Genomic DNA, 12,300 nt, shown 5'->3' on the forward strand with positions numbered 1-12,300 from the left:
GCCCCATTTCATGAAAAGTTGATATGATAGCAACCGTTCCTGGAATGGTAATTGTCATGGTAATGACAAGAATCCAGCTTCCTGATTGCCTGTTGATTCAGGAAGTTGCCATTCTAGCAAGAGTTGCTGTCCTAATATCTAATAGCATACATGACTTGTTCCATTGAATCGCCCTACAATATTATCAACCTCTGCTCTGACTATTTGGAAGGAAATAATATCAATGCCAAGACTTGGGCTCTTGTGCAAGACTTATGTTTGTTCTTCTTTGTAGATTTTAATTAAAATATAATTCATATTTATGGATGTTATTAGAATGTGACTTTTTTCCTTCTTTAACAAGATAACTTTCAAATGGCTTAACACACCAAATTTTACCGCTTGTGACTTTTTCATGCATAATAACTGACTTAGACAAGCCAATGAACTAAAAATATGATGATTTTTTTTTTTTTTTTTTTTTTTGGGGGGGGGGGTGTTTTTCCTAATGTTCAATAGACTTTTAAGTTTGCCAGATGTCGCTTCTGTGTAAACTGAATGTGTACATTGTTTAATTGTGACATAGCCATGGTATCAATGGTAAAATTGTGTGAGAGAAACAACACTCTTTGCGCCCTTCTTTCTTCATCCAGCCAACGCAGCCCGCTCCTCCAGCTATGGCTCCGGGCCAGTACCCAACCCAAGCCCCGGGCCAGTACCCGCCCCAAGCCCCGGGCCAGTACCCACCCCAGGCCCCAAGCCAGTACCCGCCCCAGGCCCCGGGCCAGTACCCGCCCCAGGCCCCAAGCCAGTATCCACCCCAGGCCCCCCAGAATGCAGCCCCCACCAGCGCAGGGGGCATGGGTGGCAACCAGATGACCAAACTGAGGCGGGACCTGGACCTGGTGCTAGGCAACATCAGAGTGATGTCGGAGATGCTGACGGAGATGACGCCCGGCCAGGAGAGCCAAGATGATCTGGAGCTATTACAGGTTGGCCTTGTTTCTGATAAATGTGGAACCATGAGCATACAAAAAGCAAGCAAAATAAAATAAAAATAGGAGGTAGTATAATTAACACCATGGCGCAGAAAGAGTTAACTACTCTAGTAGTTAACTCTTTCTGCGCCATGGTGTTAACCCGCTGTGTGCCACATTATTCTGAGACAGCAATGTAGTCCTGCTTTGGGAAAACGTTCTGTTTTTAAAATCTATGTAACTTTTATAGATTTCTGTTACGCTTGACAAACAATGAACAAAGTGTTAGCGAGAAAGTCAAGCTTTACTTTGATGGAAATTGTAAGACAAATGTATGATTGCTGTTCTTTCAAATGACCAGTAGCTACATTATTGTATAAGAGGCATGACTTTTGCACACAAAACAGTAATAGAAACTAAGAATGCACTGGCAATTCCAGTAAGGAACACCCCTTGATAGTTAAGCATCACACAAAATGCAAGCTGCATGTGACAGGAATGGAATCACGAGAAACGCTTTCATTGTGCTGCGGGATTTGACAATTTATCGATCGGTGTAGGCGGGTTTGTGAGTTTGAGCAGAATATGCGAAGTTGGCGTGCCATCAACCGAGTCGGATGTAGGAACTTGGCTCATAAAGAGTTAATATACATAGGTGGGTAGATGAATATATATAGACCCGCAAATGCATGTAGGTAGATAGAAGGATGGATGGATGGATGGATGGATGGATGGATGGATAGATAGAATAGGTAGATAGATAGGTGTCTGGTCAGTTGGCATAATGAATGGATAGATAGATCAATAGATTGATAGATGGATGGATAGATGAGTAGATAGACAGAGGTGAAATAAGAGGAAAACAAGTGAATGTGTGTTTAATATGTAGCAACAATTTTTCTAAGTAACAACTTTAGCTGTATTTTGAGTAGCCAATTGGCCTTCTTCTTCCTGGATTTCAATCAATGTGATATCCAGAGTATATTTGTTTGATATTAAAAAAAGATATATATATATATAATCCGGAGCGGGAAAGTGTTATACACTCTTCTGTGTTTTTTCACATATTTCATTCACAAAAGCCATTGATCCCTGTTCTGATAATTGCTTTTATATCATTATTGCTGTGCATGCGTGTGTGTGTGTGTGTCTGTGTGTGTGTCTGTGTGTATGTGTCTTTATGTATTATAATTCCCAGAAACTCAAACCAAGCCTTGATGTTTGGTCATAAAGTTAAGCAGTTGAAATCATTGTAGGTCATATTCTCCAGCTGTCTTCTTCCTTTCTGCTTGCAAGCAATGGCATGATCGCAATAAACTGTCATTCAAATCACTCTTCAGTTTGTTTTGTTTTTTCTCCTTATTTGGTGGTGTTGTTGGTTTTTTTTAACATGAATTCCAGGAACTCAACCAAACCTGCCGTGTCATGCAGCAGAGGGTCGTTGAACTCTTGTCAGAGGTCAGCCATGAAGAAGTTACAGGTAAGATTACCAAACGAGGTTGCTTTTAAAACATGTCAGTCGGAACCTGTGACAGGTTCCGTGATATTTCTCTGCCCCTCATCACCCCTTGGAATGCAGTGGAACATTCCAGGTCCTACCACCTTGTCAGACCAAAGATACTGTAATGTAGTAGATTGTAATGACAAATCTTTGGAAATAAGGAAAGGTGACTTGATTTGTAATTAGTTGGCCTGTTTTATTGACAGTGACATGTTTTCTTTCAGATAGTAAATAGAGGGATGTCATTTATTGTAGATAAACAAACCATGTGTGAGTTTGGAGTGAAAGGTTGCTAATCTTCCAGTCGAAACCCCTGATTGGAGTCTTAGCAGAACCCCCCTTCCCCTCCTTTTTTTTGAAAAATTTAAAGACTCGACTGAAGTAAGCAGGTTTTCCTTGGATGCCAAATATGATAGAAATGTAATCTCTCATTTATGAATCTATAGTAGTGGTAATATATTTCTTGTAAACATATATCTCTTTAGGAATTTATTTTTAGGTGACCATGCATGTGAGAGTTCAGACTGTGATCTGATTTCAGATTTTCCTTCTTTCCAAAACTCACTTCTCAGACGTATTTTGTGAATTCCAATGCAATGACTTTTTTCTGCAAGTACTGTCAGACCTCTGCATGTAAGACCTCAGTGCAGATATTTTACACTCTTCAAACTCTTCCTCTATGTAATGTATTGATTCCTTGGCAAAGATATTTGTGTGTTTGTTTGTTCATTCTTCAGGGGAGCTGTTGAGAATTAACGACGATCTGAACAACCTGTTTGTTCGCTACGACCGCTACGAGCGGTACCGCACGTCCCAATCACAAAGCCAGGGTGTGCCGCCACCCCAACCCACAGCCGTGACGCAGCCACTGCCTCCTGCTATGCCTGTAGCACAGCCAGTGGTGAGTTAATTGCCTCCACTCGTCCTTAGTCCCACATGTAACCAGATGTGTACTCCTATGTGGTGCATTGCCATAGACTTGTTTGAAGGATGCATGTACTGAACAGTATAAAAGTGTGTAGAAGTGGTATTGCAATTAAGATGGTGCTGCACGCATTGCACATGTCTTCCAACATAAGAAAAAAAAAAGAATTGCTATTATACAGCATCTGTGCCAAGTACTGGAGGACTTTTAGGACAATTTGCAAGTGATTGGATTAGATAATAGGGAATAATCATACCAGAATGAGTAAAAGAAGTATTGCTGCAAAAATGGAAACTTGCACAGTGTGGACATTTTGGTAGCTTTCAAGCAATGTAAAACTACCACATAAATAAATTTTTGCATATCTTTCATCTGTCATATACCAGGGCTCGACACTAACTTTTTTGTTTGGTGGCCCGATGGGGCCACCAAAATCCTCAATTTCAAATTTTTGGTGGCCCGAGAGAAAAATTTGGTGGCCCCGAAAAAAAAAACAATAAAAAAACATTAAAAGTCCTGTTTTTTTTAATGAGTCAAATATCTAAGTTTTATCCAGTTATAGTAAGAATTGGAAGTTGGACATACATCTACTCATAAATAAACCTCAACAAACTCGCAACACTCACTCTCAGGTACTCATTCAGTCCTTTTCATCCATCCTTTAAACAAATGTAACTGCTAATTTCCGGCGCAAAAAGTTACGAATTAATTGACGTACTTTTCAAAAAAATTTGGTGGCCCGAAGCGGGCCACCAAATTTGCCCTTTTTTGAAATTTGGTGGCCCGACTTTCAATTTTGGTGGCCCCGGGCCACCGGGCCACCGTTAGTGTCGAGCCCTGCATATACTATATGATATTATACATGTATCTTACATCTTTGATCTCAAGGTAAGTATATAATTGTCATTTTATTAGAGGTGGGCCATAGAGGGTGACATTTTCAGAACATGCTCATCACACCCTAGTCTGATGACTTTGTGCCTACTGACACCATTTTTGAAAAAAAGAACAAAAAAAAAAAGCGAAATCCAGGGTGCCCCGGCCGAAATCGTTAAAAATCCAAGATGGCCTCCGTTTCGGCTTAAAAAAGACATTTTTGGCTATAACTCGGCTATATTTTGGTCAATTGTGATGGTTTTGGTACCTAACCCCATGTTTTAGGGGTCAAGGAAATGGAATATAATGATAATTTTAGCGTAAAACTAGATCTTCCACTTGATACTAACCTTTTTCCCATATTTAGGGTTAAATTTTCCTTGTCCTTTACCCCTACCCCAACTGCCATTTTTTTCACTTTTTTTCTGCATTTTTTCAAGTCATGTTATCTACCATGCTCTTAATAACAAGTTCTAGTTATCAATCTGGTTTTTCTACCAATGATACAACAAGAAATATACAAATAACTTTCATTATACATGTATGTGTCATGCAGATACCGGTATGTGGCTGGTGCATTCAGGATGCATGGTAACTGTGCAACCAGTGCTAATACTGTTTCTGCTCTATAGCCCACCTCTAATTTTATTTGCAATTTTCTTCATGTTTGCCCGTTGTGTAGCATGAGGGATTTGCTGTTGTCATGCAGACCAGTTAGCTTTTACTATATTGTGTGCTGCCAAAGTCATTAACAGTCATGGATGTTTGTCAGCTGTTTGAATTGCTTGCTCAATTGTTGTGACCTTTCACAAAATTAAAAACATATCAGTACACGATTCATTTCACCCAAATTGGAGCCTCATTTGCCACTTTTCTCCTTGTCGTGCACTCAGTTTGAATGTGTATGGTGAATCGTGGGTATGAATTGTGATTCTGGTGCAAGAAAGAGATGTGAAAAACATTGATTATTCCATTACAAAAATTGTGTCTGGAATTTTAATGCCATTTTACACCGTGCTGAAAGATACTTGAAGTGTATTTTCCAAAAATTGGGATGAATGATTTACACGGTTTTGCAAAATTCGTAATTTTTAGAACTTTGTGAATAACTAGTGTTAATTTGGGCCGAAATTTCATCCTCTGAGTACGGAATTCAGAGCCACAAAAAATAAGCGTCCGGTGCTACGATCCACTGTTCACCAACCTCTTTTACATCTTTACCTTCTAGCATGCTCGAAGTCCTCCCCCTGAGGAGAACACGGGAACACTGATAGACTTTGGAGTGGATGAGCCTGTTGCACCTGTTGCTGCCCCAGCGGTCCACGCTGCACCCCCTATGGGGGGCGTGATGCCACCAGCTCCGCCCTACGATGGCCTCCCGTACCCAGAGCTTGGCCCCAACCCCGCCCCTGCCCCTGCGTCTGGACTGGCAGATCAGCTAGCAGGTCTCAGTGAGTATCATACGTACCTCAAAGTGTGCACCCGGATGATAGTAATGGGGGTGTGTCTGATGTCTTGTAAGCATGCTCAGTGTGCAGTATGTCCCTCCCTCCCAAAAAAAAAAAAAAAAAAAAAAAAAAAAAAAATACTATCGGGTTTTTGCATTGATAACACCCAATAGGATTAAACTGTTCAAATGCTACTTCAGGATCTTGAAATATAACATCTTAGCTCTATTTTGCAGAAAACCCCATTCAGTTTGGTTAAGCGGTCACAGAGAAATGTGGATTATTGTAAAGCATGTCATGAGTCTGATTCTTCCAAGTTTAGCACTTGGATGCTCTTGTGTGTAAAATACAATAGACAAAACTTGGAGGGAAGAGATTTCTGACATGCTCTACAAAATTCCTCATTTCTCTTTGACTACTGAAGCAAATTGAATGGGGTTTTCTGTAAGATGTGCGCAATGAGTTATAGTTTCATACCCTGAAATTGTACTTTGATTGATTCACTGTTTTTAAAATTATCATTGCTGAAGGTCCTGTTGTAATTTTTTAGGGGGACATATGGTGTATCAAATGTTGAATGCGGGGTACAGAAGGTGGCTTACCATGGGGAGAACAAATGCACAAGTCTTTAATTCTTCCACTTGAGACATCATCACTGCCATTTAATTTGCATAAAAACTCTGTCTTTAGAACTGATATCTCTGCTTCATAACAACATGTAACTGTCATAACTTTAAATATTTTGGGTATGTATTTGGTGAAGCCTCTCCAGTTCTATGTGATGAATTTTACTCCTTTTATTATCAAAGGAGGCCTCCAGATGATTTTCAGACTTTTACATTGAACAACTACAAATTGGTCATACCAGGTACAGAGTATTAGAATTTGTAGTGATTGAGACTGATAGTGACTGTTCCTTGTACATTCTGGACAAGAGGCAAAAAGTGCCAACTACAAATGGTTTGTCCTAAGTGACAAGTTATTATTACCAAAGATAGCAAGCAGGCATTTTTTTGAAGGAAAGTGTTCAAACAAAATTTAGGTGCTAGGTACTCAAATTCTAAAGTTTTGATATGCTAGAACTGGTGTCATTATGGGTCTTTGAATGTTCAAGGCAATGATTCCCCTCCCCCCCCAAAAAAAAAAAAAAAAAAAATACAGAAAAATTATGAAATATTTGACTTTGTTTCCCATCCAGGCATGACTGGAGGGAGTGTCAGCAACACGCTGGGCCAAATCGGCAATGTGCCGACATCGGTGAATCCACCCCCGCCGGAGGATGATTTTGACATGTTCGCCCAGAGCAGACAAACCACGTACCAAGACAGCCGCAGATCGTGAGTTGAAGAACATACCACTTTTATTCCAATGTCTCAGTCATTGGACATTTAAAAAGAGTTGACAGTAATTGTTAATAAAGAAACAAAAAACTTTGATCAATCCTGTTTCAAAACAAGCAATTCCACTGTCTCCAAAGTTCTCCTTATTTCATACAAGTGTGTAGTTCTGTTTTTGTAGTCCCGATGAAATTACCAATCTGTAAGATTTGATATCAGTATTTTAAAGCCTTACAATCGTGGCGAGTGGTTTGTGCGGCACAGAGACGAACGCAACACGCTGCCTCCCCCCATTCTGTATCAATGTCGTGACACCGAATGAGAATAGCGTTGGCTCAATGGGTCAGCGAACAACACTGGGTCTCAAATTCATGTGACCCAAAATGGCTGTCCGAGCCACGCGAGCTTCCGAATGGACGCACACTCACAGTGCGCATGCGCATGAAGAGAGGCCAAAAGAGCCACGCGTCTTCTGGCCTCTCTCCTCCAATCACCGCAGCTCGCGGTCACTATGTTTGTGTATGATTTTTTATTTTTTTTAATGATATTCTTTATTTGAGTTTCATTCAATATCAAGTCCATATTAACAATGAAATTAATATTACCAATAACAACATGCGTACACACACACACACACACACACACACGTGTCTCAGTGGCAGCATTGTCCCACACGTTTATGGATGTAGCACTGCAGTCTGGCATTGCGCAATTGCATGCACAAACTTTGTTCGTTCGGGAGTTTATGAAATAACGTACCATTAGTGGTTACGATCGTCTGACTTTAAAAGTTTACTGATATGCGACTGATGTTAAGAGTTTTGCGAACACACACTTCGTTATAATTATTTTATCTTTTTTTTGGTGGGAGAATAACATTCACACACCATATATAGCACGTGGGACTGTCCAAAATAGACAGTGCTTAATTTCAGTATGGATGTCACTATATATGGGAGAAAAAAAGGACAATGCATCATTTGACAGTACTTTCTTCAATTTTGCAAGGCCAACATTTGAATATGATTGATTTGGGTTAGATTGTAGATCTTTCAACCATTTCTACTGCTGATAATAGCAAGTTGTAGATCCAATTTGACGTACATGTGTAGGTCTGTTGTACCACAAAACACCCTACCATATAAAATTTTCTCAATAAAGCCTAAAATATAAGGAGATATCAGTATTTTTCTTTGAAACCATAATTGTAGACGATTTAGTCTGGAAACATTTCTATCATAACTATTGTACACATTTTGTGTATTTTGATATACTTAACATCGATTATATGGATTCAAATTTTTACATTGGTTGTTTCTATCCCTAACTCACAGTATAGAAGTATTTTAAGAGCACTAATGCTAAATTTTTTGTTTCATCTTCAAATGGTAAATTATGCCGTTAATAATTTTGGCGAGGGGGGGGGGGATTTGTGTATTAAGAGTCATTTGGAATTGTCAAGATTCACTTCTTTTTTTCTGCGATTGCCTTCAGAAATCCTTATATTTCCAAACTGCCCCTTGTTATAACTGAAATTATACAAAAGGAATGTATCAGTTTTTATACTTTTCGGACACATGAATATCATGCCTCATCGTGAAGGAGCTGTAGAGGCGCAGTGGACAACACCACAGACTGTCAATCACAAGGTCTCAGGTTCAAGTCCTCTGGCTGCATCAGTTATTTCCCAACAGCAATAAACTTCATCTCCATTACTATGTCCTTTCGAGCGGACTTTAAGTCCTGGGTCCTGTGGTTGCATGCTTACCAGCATACATGGCTTCCTCAGTGGCCATGGTAAACATACGATCATGAGAGATGCCAACCAGTACGATTTTATTAGTACGATAAACAGTGTGAAATACGATAATACGATATTGTCCCCTGAAAGTACAACTTTTCATCTTTCAAGTAAAATTTAAAATGAAGCCAATATCAACCAATGCAAAAACATTGAATGAATTATTGATGGTTTTTCTGACATTTCACTTGCCCAGAGCCAACGGGCTAGTGATGGTGTCAAGATTTCATGAAAATCTGATTTTCCTCTCAAAAACCTAATTTTTTTTTTTTACATTCCATCTGTTTTTCTATGTCAAAAAGTTGATATCTCTGGATCATACGATACTGACTGTAATATCCACTCCATATGTATTCTCTTCCCTCCAGGGGCAGCACATACCAGGACAACACAAACGTGGACCAGGCTGGCGGAGCCCTGGCAGGCTTTGTCCAGAACAGGGCGAATCCGTACCCCCCTCCAACGGTGAGTCGGTGGTTCAGTTCTGCAGAAATGTTCTGAATAAAAGTGACAGAGAAATCAAGAGATAGAGAATGAGAGGTTTCAAGGTACAATCTCAAGAAAATGCCCACAGAGTAAGGAGTAAAGTTCTGTGCATTCACATGAGAAAGTAATGTTGAAAGTGCAGAATTCAATTGGACGAGATCGCCACTTGAGATAATGAAGTATCTTCCTCCTGTATGTTTAAGTGCAATATCTCTCCATGATGATATTGATTTTGATATATAGACTAAAACCAATGTCGCTTCATGATCAAATTGATTTCAGTAGATTTAAACCAATTTCTTACCATGATTGAATTGATTTTAAACCAATGTCTCTATATGATTGAATTTATTTCAATAGATAGACTAAAACCGATGTCTCTCCATGATCAAATTGATTTTAATAGATGTAAACCAATGTTTCTCCATGATTAAATTGATTTTAATAAATAGATTAAACCAATGTCTCCATATGATTGAATTGATTTCAATAGATAGACTAAAACCGATGTCTCTCCATGATCAAATTGATTTTAATAGATTGATTAAAATTGATGTCTCTCCATGATCAAATTGATTTTAATAGAGAGATTAAAACCGATGTCTTTCCATGATCAAATTGATTTTAATTAACAGATAGATTAAACCAATGTCTCTCCTCATAATCAAATTGATTTAATAGATAGATTAAAAACAGCATCTCTCCATAATCAAATTAATTTCATTAGCTAGATTAAAACCAGACAACAGAATAGTATTAGAATCATCAAAGTTGGACTTATGATGATAAAGTTTTGAAAATTGTTAATTTGCATGTTTTCACAAAGCAGTGGATATTGATCATAGCTACATACAGTGTATGCAAGTCATATGAGGTGATGAGTGTCACATGGAATGAATTGCACATTAACAAATCCAGCCAAGGTATCATAACTCCAATATTTCTGTATTTTCTTTTCTTGTTTTTAATCAAAGTGCTACCTGTTCTTTCTCTAAAACTTTACATACATTTGAGAGTCATCTCGATCTTTTCTGATTATTATTATTATTATTATCATTATCATTTAATTCATGAATATCATTATTATTATTATTATTATTATTATTATTATTATCATCATTATCATTTGATTTATTAATATCATTATTATTATTATTATTATCATCATTATCATTTAATTTATTAATATCATTATTATTATTATTATTATTATTATTATTATTATTATTATTATTATTATTATCATCATCATCATTATTATTATTATTATTATTATTATTATTATTATTATTATTATCAAATCAGCTTCAATGTTCTTTCAGTGTAAGGTATTTTACACTGTCTTATGAAGATATTAAATTTGGTTTTTATGCCTCCGCCCAAAGGGTGCCGGAGGCAGTATGTTTTGGTTTTAAAATCAAGAAAGCTTCATTTTGACTTGTTGCAGTGATAATCTACATTTCTTCAGTGAGGTGGGAGGAATGTCTAGCAAATGATTGTTGAGTCAGTTGGTATGCAGTTTTCTTGTAGTAATGATTACAATCTGTTACATTTCACCACATGCCATCAGTATGAGAGTGTCATGGAGGAAGAGGTGGGTGAAATTTCCAGAGATTACGGAAGATAAAAGGGGCTTCAGATAGTAAAAAGATCCCGTTTGTAATCGTGCTCTTGAAATGAGCCTCTACTTTTGTATCTTAGCAGGGTTCCCAACCCATCAGGGAAATCAGGGAAATTATTTTACTTTTTTTCCTTTCAGGGAAAAGTCAGGGAGTTTGATAAAAATGCCTCAAATCAGCGATAAATCAGGGAACTTTGATTGGCCCCAAAACTCAAAAGTAGTCTGTCAGACTCTGTTATATTTTGTTTGTTTATCAAAACAACATCCATTGGATGGCTGGCTATGTGAAACTGGAAATGAGTTGAAATAATTATCATGGAGTTTTGAGACTTCATCAGGGAAAAATCAGGGAATTTTGTTTTCTTGAAATGCTGGGAACCCTGATCTATAGAACTGTGGCCCACATAAACAGGCAGAGAAGGCTGTACACAGAGACTCTTAACTGGCACAGAAGCTCATGAAACAGTGAACTGCCAACGCATTTTAATAGCTCTCAACACCGTGCTTGCTAGAATGCTGTACACGTGCATGCAATGTATTGTACAGGTTTATCATGACCAGCACACAGTTTCTAGGGTTCTAGGACAATTCTCCATATCGCATATAGCAAAATATCATCCCAGAATGCATTGCGCAATCAACATCCTGGCTTTTATGCAGTCAGCTTAACTTTCGGTTATCGCCAACGCGTTACGTACGCAATGCACTGCATGCCAACACGTTACGTACACAATGCACTGCACGCCAACGCACAGTTTCACTTGCATCGGTAGCGTCTGCTCAACGTCGGTCACGCAAATTTTACCTTTTCAGCGAGTGTCTGTCTAAAAGCTATTAATCATGGATGATCACGAAAGATTCAAGAACTATTGCTCCCTACACCTGCCCCGCTGCCCCCGGCGAACTAGAGGCCCATTGCACTGCTGCTAGTGCTGAGTACACAGTTACAACTGTTGCACTGAATGTGCCGTGTTCATCTATTCTTCAGATCATTTATGAGGCCGACATTACTGAAACTATACCCCTTCACAGAATTCAGAGATGTTGAAATCCCTAATCTGAATGTTTTCACGTCATATTTTACTATTTTGACTTAGATAAAATAGTTGAAAATTGACCCATGTGTACGATCTTTTCATCGCACGTGACGATCTCTATTACAGTCCCACATATACAGATTTGTGTAAGTTCTCCACACAAGCAGCCTATGGCAAAATTGTAGACGATGAATAAGTGTGTGGGACGCTAGCCGCGCCGCTGCACGCAGCGTGCATGCATGCATAATAGCGCGCGGAGCGATAGCTGCAACCGGAAGTGGGGTTAACTGCAAATCGCTCCAAAATACGCCG

The 12,300-nt window shown here is 38.6% G+C and overlaps 1 protein-coding gene across 1 annotated transcript in view; it reads left to right on the plus strand.

Annotated features, from left to right (window-relative positions):
- LOC139740954 (TOM1-like protein 2) overlaps nucleotides 1-12,300 on the plus strand; it is a 48,831-nt gene that overhangs the window by 25,804 nt on the left and 10,727 nt on the right. Inside the window, exons 6-11 of the mRNA XM_071651541.1 lie at nucleotides 633-971; nucleotides 2,358-2,436; nucleotides 3,195-3,358; nucleotides 5,487-5,709; nucleotides 6,905-7,043; nucleotides 9,213-9,309. Of these exons, the coding sequence (XP_071507642.1) occupies nucleotides 633-971; nucleotides 2,358-2,436; nucleotides 3,195-3,358; nucleotides 5,487-5,709; nucleotides 6,905-7,043; nucleotides 9,213-9,309 (1,041 nt within the window). The remainder of the gene's footprint in view (nucleotides 1-632; nucleotides 972-2,357; nucleotides 2,437-3,194; nucleotides 3,359-5,486; nucleotides 5,710-6,904; nucleotides 7,044-9,212; nucleotides 9,310-12,300) is intronic.

This window comes from Diadema antillarum, unplaced genomic scaffold (genome assembly GCF_040938485.1).
Source record: "Diadema antillarum isolate AM-2024a unplaced genomic scaffold, OU_Dant_1.0 seq00000891_RagTag, whole genome shotgun sequence".
Taxonomy (NCBI): domain Eukaryota; kingdom Metazoa; phylum Echinodermata; class Echinoidea; order Diadematoida; family Diadematidae; genus Diadema; species Diadema antillarum.